Source organism: Dysidea avara, chromosome 13 (assembly GCF_963678975.1).
Source record: "Dysidea avara chromosome 13, odDysAvar1.4, whole genome shotgun sequence".
NCBI lineage: Eukaryota > Metazoa > Porifera > Demospongiae > Dictyoceratida > Dysideidae > Dysidea > Dysidea avara.
Window position 1 is genome coordinate 11,256,567 of NC_089284.1, and position 22,255 is coordinate 11,278,821.

The 22,255-nt window shown below is 37.5% G+C and overlaps 2 protein-coding genes and 2 long non-coding RNA genes across 6 annotated transcripts; 2 read left to right on the forward strand and 2 right to left on the reverse strand.

Annotated features, from left to right (window-relative positions):
- Nucleotides 1-430: 430 nt before the first annotated feature.
- LOC136243181 (beta-hexosaminidase subunit beta-like) lies at nucleotides 431-4,610 on the reverse strand. Its single transcript, XM_066034703.1, has 11 exons — nucleotides 3,987-4,610; nucleotides 3,264-3,377; nucleotides 2,977-3,210; nucleotides 2,202-2,292; nucleotides 2,027-2,144; nucleotides 1,887-1,981; nucleotides 1,218-1,291; nucleotides 1,083-1,161; nucleotides 864-1,031; nucleotides 703-807; nucleotides 431-654 (listed from the first exon to the last, which is right to left on the reverse strand). Exons 1-11 carry the CDS (start codon nucleotides 4,379-4,381, stop codon nucleotides 565-567), a joined length of 1,563 nt encoding a protein of 520 aa, XP_065890775.1. The 5' UTR covers nucleotides 4,382-4,610; the 3' UTR covers nucleotides 431-564.
- LOC136243182 (uncharacterized) lies at nucleotides 4,453-6,113 on the forward strand. Of its 2 annotated transcripts, XR_010694767.1 has the most exons (3): nucleotides 4,487-4,957; nucleotides 5,699-5,829; nucleotides 5,889-6,113. It is a non-coding gene; the product is annotated as an uncharacterized lncRNA (long non-coding RNA). The 2 variants fall into 2 exon arrangements; XR_010694766.1 differs by having other exon boundaries at nucleotides 4,453-5,829.
- Nucleotides 6,114-8,156: 2,043 nt separating this feature from the next.
- LOC136243249 (uncharacterized) lies at nucleotides 8,157-12,091 on the reverse strand. Of its 2 annotated transcripts, none has more exons than XR_010694812.1 (4): nucleotides 11,948-12,091; nucleotides 10,933-10,981; nucleotides 9,472-9,537; nucleotides 8,157-8,943 (listed from the first exon to the last, which is right to left on the reverse strand). It is a non-coding gene; the product is annotated as an uncharacterized lncRNA (long non-coding RNA). The 2 variants fall into 2 exon arrangements; XR_010694813.1 differs by having other exon boundaries at nucleotides 11,903-12,080.
- Nucleotides 12,092-14,630: 2,539 nt separating this feature from the next.
- Nucleotides 14,631-18,327, forward strand: LOC136243002 (proline-rich transmembrane protein 1-like). The gene is made up of 4 exons (XM_066034521.1): nucleotides 14,631-14,880; nucleotides 17,312-17,355; nucleotides 17,412-17,552; nucleotides 18,090-18,327. Exons 1-4 carry the CDS (start codon nucleotides 14,733-14,735, stop codon nucleotides 18,243-18,245), a joined length of 489 nt encoding a protein of 162 aa, XP_065890593.1. The 5' UTR covers nucleotides 14,631-14,732; the 3' UTR covers nucleotides 18,246-18,327.
- Nucleotides 18,328-22,255: the final 3,928 nt, after the last annotated feature.

Consider the following 22,255-nt stretch of genomic DNA (forward strand, 5'->3'; position numbering starts at 1 on the left):
TTACGGTGTTCAAAGCTGCAACTGTTACAAAGAGTAATTATTTATTCTTGCTGTTATGAAACCATAATTGGTTTCTGATTCTTTGCATTTTATTTACAGCCCAAAAATTCTAATAGTTTATCTTTTAAAATTACTAGTAGAGCTGCTCAGCAATAAATTGAAATCGGTACAATATTTGCTTGATTCTAACACTGCAAGTTGTAAATGCTATGCATGCAGACTGTTTCACTGAGACATTGTATATGAATAGCCTGCAGGACTACTAAATATGTAGCTAGCTAGTAAGCACAAATAGCTATCCACAAAATTATACCCATATGTAAGAATTTATGTTAGGTCTCGAGCATAAGAGTATGAATATCAAGACTGTGGCAATGACACTAAATGATCACATGCATGAAGTGTCTCATAATCATTATTTGTACTAAGACTATGTATAAGTAAAATATAGTTTTTTCACAAAAATACAGTTACTTTAAAGTATACAGCAAACCCAACTACATGTCATCAAAAAGAACCAGCAAGATGCATACTAACGCTAAAGTGTATGCAGTAAATTTTGCATTAATTGTGTGGATATGGTACACCACAGCGATGCACTTCATCACAAGCACATCCACTGGGGCATACCAGTACTCCTCGTTTTGCCATCCTCTGTAAAAATAATAGATATAATTTTTTTTAATTTACACATATATTTACCGAATTTTGTGAAAACATTGTAAGGAGAAATCCTGGACTTTTTGAATCAACATCTTCACTGTAGTGCCAGAAAGAACCAGCTGCAGCTATCCCCCTTGGCCATATCTAGCAATACAAATGCCGTGTACACTGATACTTAATATACATTCCCAGTATTCTACCATTCCTCCAACAGACTGCATGAACACATCATTATATTTTTTGTCATACATCCAGGATGCTACTGGTGGGGTCTTTCCATCATCCAAACATTCATGAGACCTACAGTAGTTGTCAGTCCACATTGACATTTCCCCTCCCAATAACATTTCCAGTTGCTCCTTATCAAACTGGAATGCAGTGACTATGTATTTGTGGCTTGGTTGGACTGATATACTCACATTTGGTCCAATGTCATACCAACACAAATCAAAGTCAGGTTTGTTGTTGAGATAAAAGTGATGGCCAGCAGCTTCAATCCTATCATGCACACAATGTATTGATCACATGAGTTATGCATGTATTTGTGTACATACGCATAGTGGTTCGCTGCAATTATCTGTGATGCAGTGTGTCGGGACCATGCCTCCACCACTGTTTGAGAACTTGCCTTTAAAATAGACAATGTACAATACCACTTATATAATCTTGACAGCATTGTTAGTCATTTATTTAAGTGAGTTTACTGATAACTCTAGACAAGGCAGCAACATGAAATCATTACAAAAAGCATAACATTAATTAAGCCTCACCCAATATAAACACAGTGATGAGTCAATTATTTGAACTAACGCGGAGAGGGGAATAAAATACAGAACTTAAAATACAGAACTTTGTTCAATTATTCTAATAGAGCATACATGTGTTGAAATACTCTAATTAAGCAGTCACCTTTGTGTTTGAATAATCAAAGATTTGGGTTTGGATATAATCAATTCACCACTACTGTAATAACAATTTGCACCAAACTACCAAATTCCATATAGTTCTCATACTGTTATTTTAGAGAAGTTGGTCTGTTAACTGCTCTGTTAGAACATTGAAATTTTATTACAGGATAGTCAGTACATGTACTTTCACTACATTGATATTAGGGATCCTGGTACTTAATGCAGCCAACTTTTATAATGTTATAAATGCATGCTTTTAAATGTCTGTAATTCGGAGCTTTCTATCTAGTTGTCAATGCATTACATAAATCTTACTGCTTTGCTTGTAAACAGCACTTCTTCCCATCCAACCGGTGTTTTCTTCTGCCGGCTAGTAAAATTCAACATAGCTCCCTCCAAACTGGTAATTCCTAGATGGCACACAATTGTTATATTATTAAAGCAACACAGCTAACCTTCCTGTGTACAACTGCCAACTATCGTAGTCTCATCACATCCCAGATGAAAATACTGGTCTGGGAACAAGTCCATCATTTCACCTAACAATTTGTATAAGGTCTCTTGTGTTGTGCCCTATTCATCACATGCACAAATATTACTGTAATGATGCATGATTACATATGTACGTACATTGAGATCATTGTAAAGTTCTCTTTGGTTGGTTGTACAGAAATGCACCAAGCTAAGGTTAGCAAGTGGTCTAAATCCTCTAGAGTGACCACTAAAATCAGCAAGACACAACTGATAGTATATGGTGAGCATCAAGATGCGTAATATATGTACATCTAGGACATCAATCTACCTTTTGAACAGCATTCAAAGAGTTCCTAAAGTTAAGGTAGAGACCACACATTTGGCCATGGATCAGGGTCGATTTTAAAATGTTTGGCTTTGCTTCAGGTTTTTAAAATCCACCAGGATCCTATAAAGTACTAGTCTCTAACTTATATATCTACCATATTTAGCCATATAGAAGCCTGGATGTTCATTTCCCATAATTATTTTCATCTTGGTATTTACACAAGGCCGGTGTCTATTCAGTCCCAGACGTTAGAGCACACGGACTACAAGGTGATTGTGGTTAAAGTGGTGCCAAGAGTATTTATGTAATTGACTTACAGCTTGGAACATTCACTTACAACAATGAAACATGAGATGAAGCATACTTATCCAGAATATAAACACTATAGTTAGTATAGCATGTGACTCTGGAATTTGTTAGAACTATAAGTATATATAAGTCTGGTTCAAGTGTCCTGGTGTTTAAACAAACCCAGACATGCATTTCATATAGTTTAAGACGAAGTACCCAACATATATAGCCCCTACGTGTACAGCCTGGCTTCAATATGGATATGCAGCATGCTGGAGGAATACTTATGTCCATTGGCTTACATACACTTACGGTATATCAATTTCTGGCATTATCCTTATTCCTCTGTCCTTAGCATACTGGATGAGACCCTTAACATCTTGTTGAGTGTAGTATTGTTCAAGTGATGATGTCAGTGCTGGAAATTGTATACTCTGCACACTAAACTGGCAAAAGTCACTAAAGTGAAGGTGTAGGACATTCATTTTCAAATAGCTCATGGCATCTACCAAGTTCTCTACCAACTGCACCGGAAAAAACCTACGCCTTTAAAAATAATCATGATAATGATGACCAATACACAATGACAACATTATTACCCTGTATCAATCATTAATCCTCTGTGTTTGTACTGTGGATAATCATGAATTGTTATTTTTGTATAATTGAAGCAGCCATTATCAGAATACTGTGAGAATGTCTCCATACCATACCTGCATAATCACACAAGATAAAGTTTGAAGTCTTATACTTTATCCATAGTGCATTATATTCTAATAGAACAGTCACTACTCTTAATAGAACATTCAACTGAATATCAAATTCTATTCTAAATTATGACACTATCTCATTTCCATTATAAAATTAACAGTGATTACACACAGCCATTTTTCATGAAATCATTGTCATATCATAAATGGCAAAAGTTTGGTATAACACCCAGAAAAGCTGAGTATAAGATTTGGTACTTTTCCAGTGAAACTCACACAACAAGCCATATCAGCAGTTGCACCTTCTCTTGCTAACTACTAGCCAGTGTCAGCTTTGTCTGTGTGGATGGAAGGGAAATAGGATAGCACTGCACATTGTTTTGAGCTGACAGATTCTGGAGGTTCTGCTTTGTGATTTTGAGAACATTACCCACTTTACCAATCAACAAGCCTCTCAGTTGCAACAGTCAGAAACCATCCAGTCTGAGCTCAGAATAAAAGTGCTATACTATGTTCACTTGACCCTTTCTTTTTACATTCCTTTTGCAGGAAAGGAAAGCGGACTGGCTACGCAAGACTACCAGCCATACTTAAAAACAAACTATTTCTTACATTGCTCCATAAATTGTGGGTGCAGTGATACTAGCTTCTCCATCCTCAACTGTTACTGTGTATTCATAAGATGTGTCAATATCCAAAGTTTCATCCCGACTTGCAACATTAACATTCAATTTGCTGATGGACATGGTAGAATTAGAACATGCCTGAAAATATTCCCTCTTAAAATCACGTTGCATGATAATGGACGTATATCTCTGAATGGCCCTGTTAAGGATTTGTGAAGGCTGATTTGCTACGATTGCAAATCCACTGCTCAATTTAACCGCATCTCCAGTGGGCTGCACCGCATACTCTTGCGGAATTGGCCACAGTGAGTTGTAACTCTGACCAGCAACTAAGTTTAGTAGAACAAAAAGGAGCAATGTCTCTTTCACAAAATACTGCATTTCGCAGATCCTCTGAGTGTCTAGTGCTTCGATAATTGAAACAAGGCGTGCCCGTATTGAGGTCCGTATAGACTACATAGTATGTCACGTGTTAGTCATGTGGTCTTCTTGTTGTGTGAAGAGAGTAAGGTACACCTGTAAGCAAGGGGGTTTCCGAACAGCTGGGTATTCCGGACACTTGTTTTTAATCGGCTACTTTAAGGATAGAATAAACGGAGTGGCTATTCGCACGGTCACGCACGGCAGTCACGTGATGTTGTTATTTTACGGATAGTACACGGTTCATTCATCTCCGAAAACAACACGTGGCTTTGAGCGGGATTTTTCTTTTGGATCTTTCTCTGTGGTCTTTCGTCACATGTGTATAGGAGACGAGTTCGAGAGTTACGATGATCTTAAAGAGACAGTCTCTGCCTTTGAAAGAACGGAATTCATCCAACTAAACCTTCAACGGTCAACATCGATCAAAATCCGGTAATAGATTCAGCAGCAAAACGGTATACAATGAAGATTTGAGGTATAGAGAAATAGATTTTGTTTGCACACACGAAGGAAAATGTTCGGACTGCATTTAGGGTAAACGGCTGTGGGGGATACAGGGAGGGGGCCAAGGCATATACCAGGATCGAGATACTCTAATAGAGCAGTCACTCTAATAAAGCTGTCATAGTATTAGAACTGTGTAGCGAGCTTCTTACAGTGGCGTAGCTAGCCCTGAATGATTGATTGGGCACCTGCAGCAATCATGATGTGCAAAGCTACACAGCATGTTAATGCTAGAAGGATCTGGAGGCATGTCTCCCAGGAAAATTTTTGAAGTTAGACCCTCTAGAGTTGAATTTTAGAGCAATTTAAGCAGCTAATTATTTAATATCACACTAATATATATATACTTGACTGTTGTAGAGTGACTGCTCTATTAGAGTATTTCGATCTTGCTTGACCAGTTTCTGCAAACTGATTGGTTGGGCCTGTGCCCTACCAGTTCCCACCTTAGCTATGCCTCTGACTTCTTAAGAATTTTTATGTTCTTTTTCAGGCAGTGATAAATGCATAGTTGCATGGTAGGGTGGGCAGCTATATTGTCAGCAGGCTGTGACCTTTTTTCAGTGGTCTCACCTTACTAAACCAGACAATGTAGCATGCCATTTTGACACCCTTTCCAAAAGTCTGTATGGATTCGCCCCTGGTGTGTGTCACTTGCTATCACATTATAGGTTCAATTGTCTTGACATTGTGATTTGACAATTAATGCCCAGTGAATTCTTGTGCTGACTCTTGCTTGTCAGGTATTACAGAAAATTTTTCCAATTTTAGAATTGAATTCTGTCCATTGTCATGATTCCTCGGAGTTGTAGACCCCCTAACCACAGTTCAATGACTGAACAAGGGGATGCTACTTGTTCTACTGGAGGAACAATGAAAGTGATGTATGCGATGGAATTAAGGTAAAATTCAGCCTTGTCTATGTTTGTATGCTAATGATAAATTTCTTTGTTTACTGTAGGATGGCATTTGCATCACTTTGGAAGAGGCCAAGAGAATGAATGCTGTTGGAGAAATGTGGTTTTGTAACTATAAGGGATGCGAGGATGCATTTGGCAATGTTTTTGACTCAGACTGCATGACTCCTATTGGATTATTTTGATCTAATTAATCTGCTACTTTACAATGTGCGCTATTTTGTAAATCTCTACTTATTAATTTTACCATATCAGTTTATAAACTCTGACTAACTGATTATGAACTTCGTGACTGTACATTTTACCATTCGTGCAGTTGGGTCTAACATAGAAACATGCTTGCATGTTTTATAACGATGGCTATAATATGTAAGTACACAACCCACAGTTAGCAGTCCATAGCAGAGAAAATGCATTAATGCGTGTGCATGCATGGTGTATCCTTGGACCAAATTTGGTGACGTATCCATTATACTTCCCGCATGCATACACACCCCGAAGATAGTCTGGCGGCGCCCGCCCCTTCGCATAGAGTACTCTATGCGAAGGGGCGGGCGCCGCCAGACTACCCCGAAGATGTATGCCATAGTAAAGGATCTATGTATACACATGCCAATTGCATCTGTCTTCTCAGTAACCGTGCGAATAGCTCTGAGCGAGGCTCTGTGCTATTCGCACGGTCACGTACGAATAGCTCCGTTCTATTTGCACGTGACCGTGTGAATAGCTCTATGCTATTCACACGTGACCGTGCGAATAGCAACTGCCTAGAATAAAAACCAATCAGGCTATGGTTTAAGTACCTAAGTACCCTACTTGTGTACTATAAAATACTTGTTTCGATAGCTTAAGGATTGCCGAGATACATCACAATTTAAACTGCTCTTTCTCCTAGCACCCTATACTTTGCCACCCAGAATTTATACCACTGATAGCCTAGTTCATTAGCTACAATTCCGCACTAAGCATTTTAGAATCCGTTTATCTTTCGAGGAGAAATGAACAAACTTCTAATGCGTGTCAGTGCAAATCTATAATATATAGACGTGGGATTTTAGTTTGCAACACGCACTCAAATGTTGAACAATATACATCAGTATAATATTTACCACAGCAAGAATATTAACCCTCATGTCGGTATTGTAATTGTTAAAGCCAAATGAAACTCTTTGCAGATGATTGCTTAATATACAAAGTTATTCACAGTTCAACAGACCATCAAACACTCCAACAAGACTTGACAATACTGTCAAAGTGGGCAGATAAATGGCAAATGGCTTTTAACATCAGCAAATGTAAGATAACGCAAATTTCTAATCACCATAGCAAAAGTTTATTTTCGTATGTAATGAATGGCACCTCACTGGCAGTTACAGAACAACATTTGTATCTTGGAGTAAAGCCGGTTACATCACAGACTTTCATGGAAGCCACATATAGATTACATCTGCAATAAGGCAAACAGAGCTGTTGGTTTTCTGCGACGAAATCTTCAGCATTGTCCTAGCCATCTACGTGAGCTAGCATATAAACAATTTGTCTTGCCTATTTTAGAGTATTGTTCCCCAATATGGGATCCATATCACCAAACCAACATAAATCAAGTAGAGATGGTCCAACATAGAGCTGCTCGTTTTGTCACAGGTCAACCATGGAGACGAAATAATAGAGACAGCATCACTAACATCCTTGAAAACTTGCAATGGCCTACACTACAAGAACGTCGCAAATCAGCTAGACTAGTTTTACTATATAAAGTACTACATGATTTATTAATTATACCGAACTGTTATCTCCCATTTAAATCTACTATATTACGGACCTGACACTCACACAACTTTAAACTAGTACCTTACCAACCAAGAATTGATGTATATAAATATTCCTTCCTCCCAAGAACTGTACCAGAATGGAATAGATTAGATGATGAGATTATTGAGACTGACTGTGTTGAAGAATTTAAGCAAAAATTAGCCCCTTCTATGTATATAGTTAAGTAACTTATCGTAATTGTATATATTTTTATAGTTTATTATTGTAATTGTACATATGTATATAATTAAGTAACTTGTCGTAATTGTACATACTTATATAGTTAAGTAACTAATGGAAATTGTACACATGTAATTGCACATCAGCATTATACCCCTGGAGGGTCCTGCTGATTAACAATAAATAATAAATAATGTCTCTCTATACTGATACAATATGAATCACAGATCTATAACTGACTGCAATGCTATTCAGTATTGGGGCCTGTGGCCTGTTTTTGTTTGAGCCTAGGTAAATGTTTTGACTAGTGTGTAGTTCCAACACCGTAACATAGATGGAATAAATAGTTGTGTATGAATTATGTTGTATACATAGTCAGAATTTTTATGCTCCAAGTGTTAAGGTCACACATCTGGTGAATGTGCGGATAGTACATTTGATGAAATTACATATCTCGCCACTTAAATGATTGTTTTGCAAGTCTTGCCTTTTCTATACCTCTCATGTCTTATTTTTCACAGAAAATCTACTAGTGCCTTTCCATGCTCATTTTGTGTTAAGCTTACTCCACCTACCAATTCTCCCCTCACAGACCAAGGTCTGCCAGTCCACAGTCCAGGATGAGCATCCACCAGTCTTTATCTTGTCTGGCTGCTTCGTACTACAGTATAGCCTGACAGACCAAAGTCTTAGAATCAATTTTTTTCCAACAGTTATGCACTTATATTGCCGAGCTATGCTGACTTTGTTCATGATTTGGATGTAGCATATCAATGGATACAATCTTAATATTTACAGGAAAAGTTGAAGGTAAAACTCTGATCCAATGATTTTAAGTTGTCATAGTGAGTGCAGCAGGAAATTTTTGAGGTGATAAATTTGCATATTGAAATTCAGCAAGTTAAGAATCATTACAGCATAGTGGACCTACTTTACAACATGCAACAGGTGTGAACAAGTAATAACATCCACAACTCATTTTCTAAAGTGACAAACAGTAGGCAATTAGAATGTATACACACTTTATATATAAACTAATTGTGTGTTGTGTCTTCCCATAACCTTCAGTGCAGACAGCGTGCAGTAGCTCCTTCGAACAGTAGATACCTGTACGGAATGTAAAAGAGGAGTTAAGAAACTTTTTCAGTTGAGTAGGGACAGAAGCTAAAGTTTTAGTAGGGATCACAGAAGACAATCAAATCAGCAAGGGAAGCCATCACAAACCCATAAATTGACACTTCTAGATCAGTGGAGTAAGGAATTAGATAAAAGGTAATTCGACAATGCACATAATCTTGCAGCTGCCCATTTTAGGCCCAAATAATGCCTAACAGTGAAGAAACTGAGCCTTAAGTTGTGTTTGGCTGAAGCCATCATTTAGTCAATGCAAATTTAAGATTTAATAACTTCTCAGAAGCATTTCAGATCACTCTGAAAGCACATTTGGGCTTGATTTTTCCTACCCAATGCAGCCAAGTAAATTTTGAGTGAGAATTTTAGCAGGAGATATCAATCTACATACATCATCCTTACTAGCCTGTACTGAATGAACTGAACAAGTGATGACGTTTGATTGATGATTTGATTGTCTATATGGTATATACGTTCACTAAAACTTTGTGACAATAGACTTACCTCAGTGGTATCTTGAGGACTTTACATGGTACCCCAACAATACAAGCATCTCTGTGCCACAAGCACCTACAGTAATATGAAGAACATTCACTACTTGTGAAAGCAGTTGCTTCTCTAAACTAAAAATCACACAACATGTAGGTGATTTTGTGAACCAGACCCTCCAGTCAACATGTTGAGTTGTTGGAAACTAATGATAAACACAATAGTCCCTGTCTAAGGTAACCCGAAACACTCCTTACAATGAGTAATGGATGTTTAATATATTATATGCTAGCTACAAACAAGAGTACAGTATATAATAGAAACCAAGAGTGTCAAACGGTGTATTAGCTTGTGATTAATGATCACATATAATAACATGGATATTTCAGTAATTGTTCATTTATGTGAAATGGTAATTGGAAATGTGTATGTGGCAACGGGCCTTTGTTCGCCAGTTTTCTGTGTTATTCAACCAAGTATTAAACAGTTATTGTACAAGGAAACTGTAGTAAGGACCCCCAGTTCGCTAAAACAATGGTTGCACAAATGAGAGTGTTGCCACACCTTCAGGGATCCACTTAGCGATGCCAGAACTTTAACATTAGCCATTTCCCCTTTAATGCTATCATGTTTCCACTGGCCGAATTGGGCTAAATACAGCAACCCTTAATGGCGCTATAAACGAACGATTACTAAATTATCCATGTTACTTCACGCAATCATTTATCGTGGGTGTAAACTCCATAACAGCAGCACAAATGGAACTCAATAACAATCGCATAAAACACGAGGTAACACTTACAACAGCACATGATCAGGGGGAGCAATAATTGAGATACATCAACAGTGTGTGTGTGTGAGCAATACTATTACATGGGTAATACACCCATTCAGTACTCTTGGTTTCTATTATATACTCTCGCTACAAATTATGAATTGGACTTTGTTATAGGTTGTGAACAGATAAATCATGCAAGTATCACTCATTTACACCCATGTCAATATACATTAAAGCACACCAACGTACAAATGTGACAATTCACAACCAAAGTTATAGCAGGTAGTTCCATTTATGACTGCACCAAATTAAGCAGTTCCTAGGTAGTAGTAGTTTTACATCGCCAAAAATTAAATAAGATTACACACAACAAATACCCAGTGATTGCAATTTATATGGAGGTGACTTTAGTAAGGAGCTTAATTTAAGCCCCCACATACTAGGTACTGGAAACTAGCCACCTGCTACTGAGGATGTGGTCACTATTAATTTGAAAGCAAAATCTACAACATTACATGTTGGGAAAATATTAAATACTCATAGTGAAGGGAACGTTCGATAAGTTAAGACTATTACTGCAGTGTTCTTGTGATACTTTAGGATGGTCATATCGTGTATGATCAACACTTTCAATTTATTTTTAAAAAACCATGTCCAAAGACTGGACATGGTCTATATCAAACAAATAATACACTTACATCAGGATTGTTCAAACTGGTGAATTCTGTGACATCTTGTTTTAATACTCTGCAAAATAAAACAATCGGTATAAGGCACAACACAATAGGAAGGATACAAGTGATTGTTCAACTAAACAAATGCCAGGTATCAAATGAATACCAGGCATAATTTCCAAACATTCTGTGTGCAACAGTGTTATTAAACAATGAAATGAAGAACATTGTACAGAGCTCATGGAAAGCGTCAAGAAGAGTACAACACAAGCTGTGAAATTTAATCATCTGGGACACTGAACACGCTTTTACCAATTTTGCATAAATGTATAAGAACAAATACATGATCAAACATGTGACCTGTGATACGAATATCTTGAACTATATAGTAAGGATTGTAGTTAACAGTGTGCCAGCAAAACATTATGTATAAGTATTCTGATTGTCATATGATAGGCAGAACACAATTTTCATCAGAAATTCTTCAAGTGAAATGTGCACGTGATTTTGTTTTTACATTTTGCAAGCAACCAGTAAATTCCCATGGAACTCATAACCCCAACACCACTAAGTGACACTAGCTTCCCCAAGTCCAGTCATAGTAGGTAGGTCTCTTGCTCAAGGAAACTGCAACTTACAGTTGGAGTGGAGGGGGGGGGGGCATCGAACCTAGAACCTGCAATTACCAAACCAATGTTCTAATCGGCCAGGTTGGCTATGTCGCTTCACCTATACTATACGGCAACAGCACAAAGCAGGAATTTGTACTAATCAAAGTTCAAATCCCAACATTGTCCCATGTGCAGATAACTGGTAAGGTTACAGGCATTGGTTGGTAAGCTTGGTTAATTTGTAACCACCTGATAACAATGCCATACATTATTAGCTCAAGGCTCAATCACTACTTAGAGTCCATGTAATGAAAGTGCTACTTGGCATACACAACTACTAGTGCACTATACTGACTACTTATTACTCTAAGTATTTAACTCACTACTCAGTTAGTTAGCATAGCCACACAACTTGAGTTTTATAATACCTTCCATGAAGCAGAAGCCAAGACATAGGGTAGCTTGAGACTCCACTGTAAACAAATCTTTAAATAAAGGTCACTCAATCGTCATTGTTACGCAGAAAACTTGTTGACCACAAAACGGCTTGTGCGGTGTTCACGTGACAACTCAGTTTCCTGTATTACGTAATTTTGTGGTTGAGCAAGTCTGTACATAACGAGATTGAATAACATAGGCCGCAAAGGGGGCGCCAATGATGTCAGTAAGTAAACTCGAGATGGCTTCGATCTCTGTTTATCCTTTAAATGAATCCTATAATTAAGTCAAGTCGTTAAGTCTTAACTCCTTGAAATTAGGTTAGGTAATCCTAAGGTTGCAGCACATGTTGCTGTCAGACCTTCAGTGCTGGTCACTGTAAAGTGTCATAATAATAATTTGTCTCTTTATAGCGTCTTAAAAGTTCATCCTCATCGTGTAACAAACTCACAACCAGACTAGGAGTGTATGATTTCATTGTTTTACTGACATCATGGCGCCTCCTTTGCGGCCAATGTTAGTCCCTGGTGTCTGGAGACGGCTCAGAAGCAAGCAGCTATTGGAGTTGTGCCAGACCCTTTTTTCCCCACCCAATACATGGAAAAAAGCAGTCTGGCCACACGAGACTAGCCCGCAGCAATGTAGAACAATGAAAAAATCAAGCCCATAGCTTTAACCATTATCGAGTTACACTTGTGTGAAGGTATCAGTCAGTCAGTTACTTGAATTCAATCCCACAATCACAGCTTACTTGATTCCCTATATAAGAGAAGAGGATAACAGTAAAACATCAAAAAATCTGATGATTTCTGGATATAGCCTGTGCACACCTATTAGGTATGCAATGTTTCAAGTTAACGAGATATACGCACTGGTGGCAGTACGTATATCTCATTAAGGCAGTGTGTAATGAGATATAAACACTAACTTAACGAGATATACGCACTAGTAGCAGTGCATATATCTCATTAACATTTTGAATCAGTGCGATATGTGATATATATGCACTGGCTTTCCTTTGATCTGAAGTGTGAAAGTGGTATATATTATATATATCTCACTAGTCTGTTGCGCAAAGTGCCACGCCAGATCAATATCAGGAGTCCCACTATAACTAGCCTTGGTAGGATTATGCAGTGCAGTCTTTTTGACACTTGTTGGAGACAGGCATATTTGCCTTTTCGATTAGGAGGCCTGGGGTTACGTGAATCCGCTTTTTCTGCTTCACCTGCATTTTTGGGTTCATGTAACAGTGTTTGTGAATTAGCTTCCACCCTTCTTTCTGTTGATATTAATCAGCTCAGTTTCCCTAATGAGGAGGATGCTGCCACCTTACTTTCTGAATCGGGTATTTCCAGTAGTCATTTGCTTTTTTCAGCCTCTCAGAAGGACCTGCAAGCTACATTAGACAAACATTTATTTGATGACTTATATGACTTATTTGCATCCTTTGGCATTTGCGATCGAGCTTGTTTGACTGCTTTGTCACACTCTTCTAGCACAAGTAGCGGCTGGCTCAAAGCTATTCCTCAAGTCAGTCTGGGTTTGGCTATCCCTGGGCCTGAATTTGTTATTGGATTAAGTATATGGTTGGGTGTTTCTTTGTTTCCGCTCTCTTCTTTGTGTACCTGTCTTTCTACCATCGATAACTATGGTGACTATCTGTTAGGTTGCTCTCAAGGCCCAATGAGAATACGTCGACATGATGCTCTGGTAAACATCATTTATAATGCCCTTTCACAGGATCATCCTGGGGTTCTTAGGGAACAGAGAGCTTCTTATGATGATGGGTTGCGCCCTGGCGATGTTTTTCATCCTAACTTCCAGCATGGTCATCCAGCTTACTTCAATGTCTCCATACGTTGCACCACTCAGTCTGCTTTTATCTCCTCCTGTGCTTCATGTGCTGGGGTGGCTGCTGCTGCTGGAGAGGTTGCTAAGGATGAGAAGCATTTGGCAGCTGTGGAGAAGGTGGGGCCAGATTTCATTCCATTAGTTGTGGAAACACTTGGAGTTTGGACACCTTTTGCTCTAAAAACTTTACAGAATATAGCTGACTGTACCACTCCTCGCAGTGGTGTCCCTCGGAAAGTTGCTAGAAAGAACTTGCTACAACAACTGTCTGTGCAACTGTGGTTCAACAATGACATGATTGCTGTCTACAATATGCTACATGATAAGTATGATATAGACCATTCTGATTTTTTTACTTTTTCACCCATTACCCATACCAGAGGTCATACATTTAAGCTATTTAAATATTTTTCAAGAACAGATGCCAGGAAATATTTTTTTACAAGAAGAGTTGTTGAACCATGGAATAATTTACCCCAAGAAGTAGCATGTGCAGCATCAGTTGATGATTTTAAGAAATTGATTGACCAATATTCATCTAACACTATGTATAAATGTATGTAATTAGTCTACTTGTACTTTTTTTACCTGTTGATCAGGTGTAACAGGCTGTTTAGCCTTATAAATTACCTGTAATAAATAATAATAATACTGGGCCCTTCAGGGCTCGGATGATGATGACAATCCCCCTTTCCCCTAGTAATAGTTTTCCCCCTGTAGCTAGCTGTAGCTTATGTAGTTAGTTGTGTGTAATTATAATAGTTATTTATAAGATCTTGTTGCTAAAAAAAAAACAGCGATGAATGTATAGATCACGTGATGAGCACATTTTTGCGGTTTAATATTCCCTGTCTCTGTGATCAACAGTTAGTCGAGATCGTGTACCTGATCAACAGTTAGTCGAGATCGTGTACCTGTAAGATGGAGCTAGATTCTACTACTAAGCAGATGCAGTATACTCCAGCACCACCATCAATGTCAGTGTCAGCATATCCGCCGGACTCAACGGCTGTAGATCATACGGAATATCAACCTGCTAACCCGATTGCTCAGCCCCCTCCACCGTATGGTAAGATTCCGTGGCTGGCTATATTTTAAACGTTATATAGTCATTGCCATTGGTACGTGAGTAGTTTATGTTGAGTAATCAGGCATTAATCCTGCTATGTGTCAGTCAAGGTGCTAGCTATATAGCTAGCTATACAGGAAGTGAAATAAACCAAGACAGCGGGAAATTAACCGCGGCAGCTTTGTATCGTACGACTCTGTAATATATAGAGCTATTATATGTGCTTGACTATATCTTGTGTAAACCGTCACGAATCATGGAATCTTAGTTATTTGGAATCAGCTTAGCAACACCAACAACAGAATGTGATGAAATTAACAACAGAATGTGATGAAATTAACATGCATGGCTTAGTGTTGTCTGAAAGATGTCACTTGGAGACATGGAGTACTATTAAATGCAGAAAATGCCAGTATATAATAGTAACTAGCTAGTTTGTCAACGGGGTACTACTGATGGAGAAGCGTTATAGCTGGTTACAAAAAATCTACAATATTATCACACTGCCATGTATAGGCATATAGTTACAGTTAGTAGTCATTAGACTGTTACAAACACAACCACATGCACTTTTTAAAAGCCTCAATATGTTTATAGTTATATTGTGTGTAGAGGTGTACCGATAATCGGATCGGCTACAATATCGGCCACCGATATAGTATTTTTTACCAATATCGGTATTGGTACAGAACAGCAGGATGACCGATATCGCTACCGATATTTATACAGTAGCAATAGTTTGTACATAAACGGATTATACATTGGTTTTCTACGTTATCCATGTGGCTCTGGCTTATTGTTCACTCTGCAACAAATGCTACACTACGAGAAGCCATATAAATACACGCGATTCTAGTGTTAATTGCTGGAAAGCTTATCACAGTCTTTCAAATGAAGCAGTTATAGAGTACCAAGGATCACAGGATAACGGAAACCTGCTGTACCAGCTTTCTCACAAACCATTAGAATGCGGAGTAATGCAGAAATATCCGTTTAAGGCTTCATGGGAGTATACATAAAAATGTTTGTGGGTACCTATAGCTAATTGTCTGGATTGCACAATAGAAACACAATAGAAACCCAAGCTGTATACCACCACAGGCAGAGTATAGCAATGAATACATGCACATGTTGTTGTAGGGTAGGTAAATTTAATGTACACTTTCGTTTGCTTAAAATATTAATGCAAATATCGGATCGACTATCAGTTATCGGCTTCTTTTGGTTGCATCAATATCGGATATCGGTACATGCCCAAAACCCATATCGGTACACCTCTAATTGTGTGTAGGTAGTAAAGATGTAACAGGATATGGCTATTATGGCATAACATGCACTCTGTCACATACATCACAGGTTAGCTATGTAGACTACACATGTATATCATTATGTACTTCTATATTTCTTTTACCTTTACTTTAAACCAGCATGCAACTTGGCTTAATGTGTTCGTATGAGCTCCTTAACCTGGGTTAAATTGAATTTCAAAGTGAATCCTTCAAAGCAGCAGGGTTGAACCCGAGTTGGCCTCAGTTTTGCAAAGTAATGGCAAGTTGTGATTCAAGTCTTAATTGTATGAAGAGTAGTGTTTTGGCTTCAAATACACCGAGAGCCATATATAGTGAAGATTGATGGAACTCTATATAATTTAATATTTAAAAAGTCCCTGAATCCACACATGTCATAGTTTAGATAGTGGCTTTTCATAAATATGGTTTCATGTCTTGTGAAATCATAATTATGATTATTATTCAGGTGAGCTCTGATAGTATTATACAAAAACACCATTATTATTTGTCAAAGACCACTGTGTTGTTTTGATGGAGCTATGTTTATGCATGACCAACACTTCTAGTACACGTTCTTACATAATCTTTGTATAAAAAATTAGCACCGTAGGGTTTGCTTTTACCTCAGTTTATGGTGCAATATTAACAAGTGAATGACATAACAACGTAAAGTAGTAGGCAAAAGTTTATAAAACCTTGTTATTTTAAAATTTAAAAAGACAACGAGATCACACCTGTATGTAATTAACACTACACAATAATTTGTTTCCATGTATTTCACCCAGGCATTTGTGTAGCTAAAGCATAGCAGCAAGTGTTAACAGTACATTATGCCTAGTTGAAGCAACTTGTCTGATCACCTGTCACAACGTTGAATTGCTAAATAAGCACTATTGTTAACTGTTAATCAGCAAGCCTGAATCCTTCAATTTCATTCCTGTCTGTAAAATTACATACAGTTTCAGTTATGCATTAATTTCACAGGCTATACTTCCATTATTGTACAATTCTCACATCTAATGTATGGAATCATTTGGTTTGTATATTGTTTCTTTAGTCTCGAGCATGCATTGTAAGGCTATAGCAAGTTATGTGTAATTCATATGTAAACATGTGTTTATTATTCTCTTTCACTTCTGTAGCTCATCCACAACAGCAGCCACAAACAGCAAATACTAATGTTTCAGTTAGTTTGTTATATATAGACGAAGCAAGTCTATGGTAATGTGTATATCATTGTAGGTGGTGACCGTAGCACAGCAGCCAACCACCAACCTCATTGCCATTGCTGATAGGCCTCCAAACTATCTTGCACTGTCATTGGTGAATCTACTCTGTTGCTGTTTCCCTATTGGAATCGCAGCACTGATATACTCTCTAAGGGTATGAATCATGTTGTTTATTGTATAGAGGGTGAAGTTCAACCTGTGCAAGACTTTTCACTGATGACCAAGATGACAAAATGCTGCAAAAGGATATTGGGCCTGATGCCTTTTGGCATGCCAAAGGAAATAGACAGTGTACATGCTCCATGGACTTACCCCTGTCCTTCTTTATGTCCCTTTCTTTCTGCTTTTAGCACAGAAGTTTCAATGGTGTATGATGGTGACTTTGTGTTTTCTTGTACAAATTTTACTGAAGGTGGCAGCCAACAAATGGCTGTAATAAGAAATTTGCACATGAAAACACAAAGACATTACCATCGAAACTATTATAAATATGCTTATAGCAATCAGTTTTACTTGCTTAAAACTCCACTGTGTAACCACTATTTTTTTAAAGCTGGCCTCTCCCTACTCCTTGGCCTGCTCCACCATTTCTGGGATAGATAATAACTATTACCATGGATTAATAAAATCCTAACACAAGATTTACCTTGGAGTTGCAGCATTATCACCTAATATCGTTTATTTTATATAGGTGGACTCTGAATACAGTGCAGGTAACTATCAAGAAGCAAGGAGGGCTTCCAACACTGCAAGGTCCCTCAATATTGCTGGAATTACAGTTGGAATCATCATCGTAGTCTGCTGCATCATCTATGTTGTGGTTAGTGTGGCAGTGGCTTCATCATAATGGACCACAACCTTGCAGTTGACACTTGACTCTTCTCATGTACTGTTTTGTATGATTTATCATTATTATTATTATTATTAAATAGTGTGCAAAACTTCTAAAGAGTGTGAGCGCACAACATAAATTACAATGGTGCAAGTGCATGGTGAGTGTAAAAATACAAAAGTGCGGTGTGTGATTACTTAAAAATACAATTACAGTGCATGATTATGTAACGTAGTCTTAAATTGTTGTTAAGAAGATTTATTAACTAATTCATGATCTAAGTTGTTTCAAAGTCAAATTGTTGATGGAAAAAAATGAGTACAGCTGGCTGTTTATTGTAGAGTTAGGGTAGTTGATAGGTGAAATTGTGATGTTGTGTGTTAGAGTTACTTGGGACGAGGTAATGGCTGGGAATGGATACTAAATCATGAATTATTTTGTACATTATCGTCACTTTTAAGGCGGATATTCTTGATTGTGAACTCTGCTATTCTATAAGGAGACCAGTTACGCTTGTATTCCATGAATAGTCATTTTAAACAAATCTAGCTGCACATCTTTGAACTTTTTCTATCTTGTCGTTGTCTTTATGAGTATATGGATGCATCCGTATTCTATTGGTACCACCAAAGATTTATAACATGAGTTTTTGATATGAGGAGGACAGTTTTTTAAATTTCTGTGTATAAAACCCAGTGAATTGCTTGCCTTTCTAGTAATATTTGGAATATGCTCTGTCCACTGCAATTTTCCATTTATAGTTATCCCTAAATATTTTACCGATGATACTTGTTTTATGATCACTGTATATACCAGATAAGAAAACAGCTCATCAAATAAATCGTAGTTAGATCACATCACAGTTAGTATTCCTACTAGTATTGTATAGGATCACTAGAATTTTGTATAAGATGACAGTCTATTTATTCGATTTACTTTTGTATAATGTTATAGCTAATTAATGCTAGCTAATGCTTATGGATTGATCAGGTATACCGGCTTTGCCTTTACCCCTCGCTTTACCTGTATATTAATCATAATCATATGTACTATTAGTATCAGCAACAAGTAAGCTAGCAATATATGTAAAATGTGTCCAAAGTTTTGATAATCGTTGAGCTATGCGCACACACCAGTGAAGTTCACTTTTCACCGTAAATATTCCATGTAAGACCTATATAACTAGAGGTGGTGCATTATCAGAATCCAAAGAGCATGTTAGCTCAAGCAGTGCAACAGTAGAGGTAGCAGGTTAAATGGTTGTACAGTATACTACTCTTGACCATTTTATTAGAGTATATGACTGCTCCATTAGAATTTCTCAATATGCAAATGTAAAGGGACTCATATATGCATATATATCATACGGATAAATAAACGGTATCAAAAGGCTCGAGTTTCTACCTGTGTACAATGGGCTACAATATAAAAGAATTCTGAAGGGATGAAGGTCAAGGGCAAGTCTGTGCCTGGCTTGGACTACTTTGTTGTGTCTTCAGGGTCAATTCTGTTAAAGCTAAGAAAACAGCTCTGTATACTACAGTCCAATCTCAATTGCTCTGTTGCTATCAACTATGGATACTCCATGTCAATCAATCATTGATTATCAATCATTAATCCTCTGTGTTTGTACTGTGGATAATCATGAATTGTTATCTTTGTATAATTGAAGCAGCCATTATCAGAGTATTGTGAGAATGTCTCCATACCATACCTGCATAGTTACATAAGGTAAAGTTTGAAGTCTTATACTGTTGTGCATTTAATACTGTATAGTATACTCTAATAGAGCAGTCACTACTCTAATAGAACATTCATATGATCATCAAATGTGACCGGATTTGCGAAAAGGGGTCTTCCACATACATCCAATTCTATGAACTTGGATGTCCATAACTTAGTGTTCAAGTAACATATAAACATGAAATGTTCACCATTCATTTAGCTATGTTGGTACTCACTGCTGGCCAAATGTCAAGTAATTAGCTTTTTCTGATCTGAAGTTATGGATTGTCAAAATTGGTAAATTGGATGTGTGTGGAAGACCCATTTTCGCAAATCTGGTCACAAATTTCAAATCTAAAATTAACACTATCCCATTTCCCTTTTAAAATTAACACTGAGTACACACTACCATTTTTATGAAACCATTGTTATACCATAAACCACAAAAGTTTGGCATGGCATACATTTGGCAAATCAGCATGCAAGACAGGTTGGTGGATTTACCATCCAGCCAAGTATAAAATAGCTAAATGGGAAACAATGGTTGGCAATATTCCTTTGATTCACCAAATTCGCCAAACTTTTGTGGTTTACGATAGGTAACACTTTTAGAACATTAGTGTGTTACATTACTCAAACTAAAATTATATGAAATAAGCATTGAAAACTTCTTGCTGCCCTCAGGTCTCCTGTGCCATAACAGTATCTCCTAGATCCACCTATCAAAAGTACGATAGTACTGTATATTAGGAATCATGGAGAGTAGGGGTTTTGCCCAGTTACATCACCCCCAAACCAGCCTCATTTTACCTTCATAACAGCTTGGCAGTATTGGTTAGATATAGCCAAGTCCAAAAATGTTTTCAGACACACTCTAAAACCTTCCAGCAAGTTTCTATGAATTTTTAAACAGAATTTTCTACTAACTGACTGATGCCTTCTGCCAAGCATAACTCGACTTTGGTTAGAGCTACGGGCTTGATTTCTTCGCTATTTGACGTCGCTTCTTCCCAAGATGTGCCTTTTTGCCAACCTCCATTTCTTTTTGTTGACACCGCAAGGTGCCAATTCACAGTAGCACATGATGGCTTCTCAATAGTTTGCTATGCAAAAATCGTCTGTATTTTTCATAGCGAGTGGATTGCTTGTAGAGGCAGCTGTCATACTGTTCTTCATTAGAAATGCTGTGTAACATGCTCAATATAGCTTGAAACAAAACATAACAGCTACTTCACTTTTCATTAATTGATAGTTTAGGCGCGCGTCAATTTTCGTAGCGAGCAATCATGCTTGTAGAGGAGTTGGCGTACTCTTCTTCCTGAACATCGCTTGACACGAAGCATAACAGCTACTTTACTTTTCCTTAATTGATAGTTGGGGCGCACGTCTGGACGTTATTCTTTTGATGCAGTATGTGCAGGTGCACCGATCATAATTATGTTACCAAAAAGTTAACAAACAAGTGCAATGAAAAGTTAGGAATTTCAAGTTCAATTAGAGATCATAGAAATAAAAAGTAAGAAGACAAGGGAGGTGCCTATACCTGCAGGTATACAAGTGGATATTTAATCCCTAATTCAGTCATCGGTATACAGAGTGAATTATGGAGTAAATGTCCACTTGTATACCTGCAGGTATAGGCAACCTCCCTTGTTTCCTTACTTTTTATTTCTATATATGTGACCGGATTTGTGAAAAGGGGTCTTCCACACACATCCAATTTATGAACTTTGACAATTCATGATGTGAGATCGGAAAAAGCTGTTGACTTGAAATTAGGTCAGTAGTGAGTTCCAACATAGGTTAGTGGATGGAGGAAATTTCAGGTGTTTATCTTTATTGAACACTAAGTTATGGTCTTCCAAGTTCATAGAATTGGACGTGTGTGGAAGACCCCTTTTCGCAAATCCGGTCACATATAATCCCTAATTGAACTTGAAATTCCTAATATTTCATTGTATGTATATATATATATATATAGTTTTATGATTTCTAGATATAGTGTGCACACCTATTAGGTTTGCAATGTCTCAAGTTAAGGAGATATACGCACTGCCTTAACAAGATATACGCAGTGCATATATCTCGTTAACATTTTGAGTCAGTGCGATATGTGATATATATGCACTGGCTTTCCTTTGATCTGAGGTGTGAAAGTGATACACATATATATATATATGTGTATCACTTTCACACCTCAGATCAAAGGAAAGCCAGTGCATATATATCACATATCGCACTGACTCAAAATGTTAACGAGATATATGCACTGCGTATATCTTGTTAAGGCAGTGCGTATA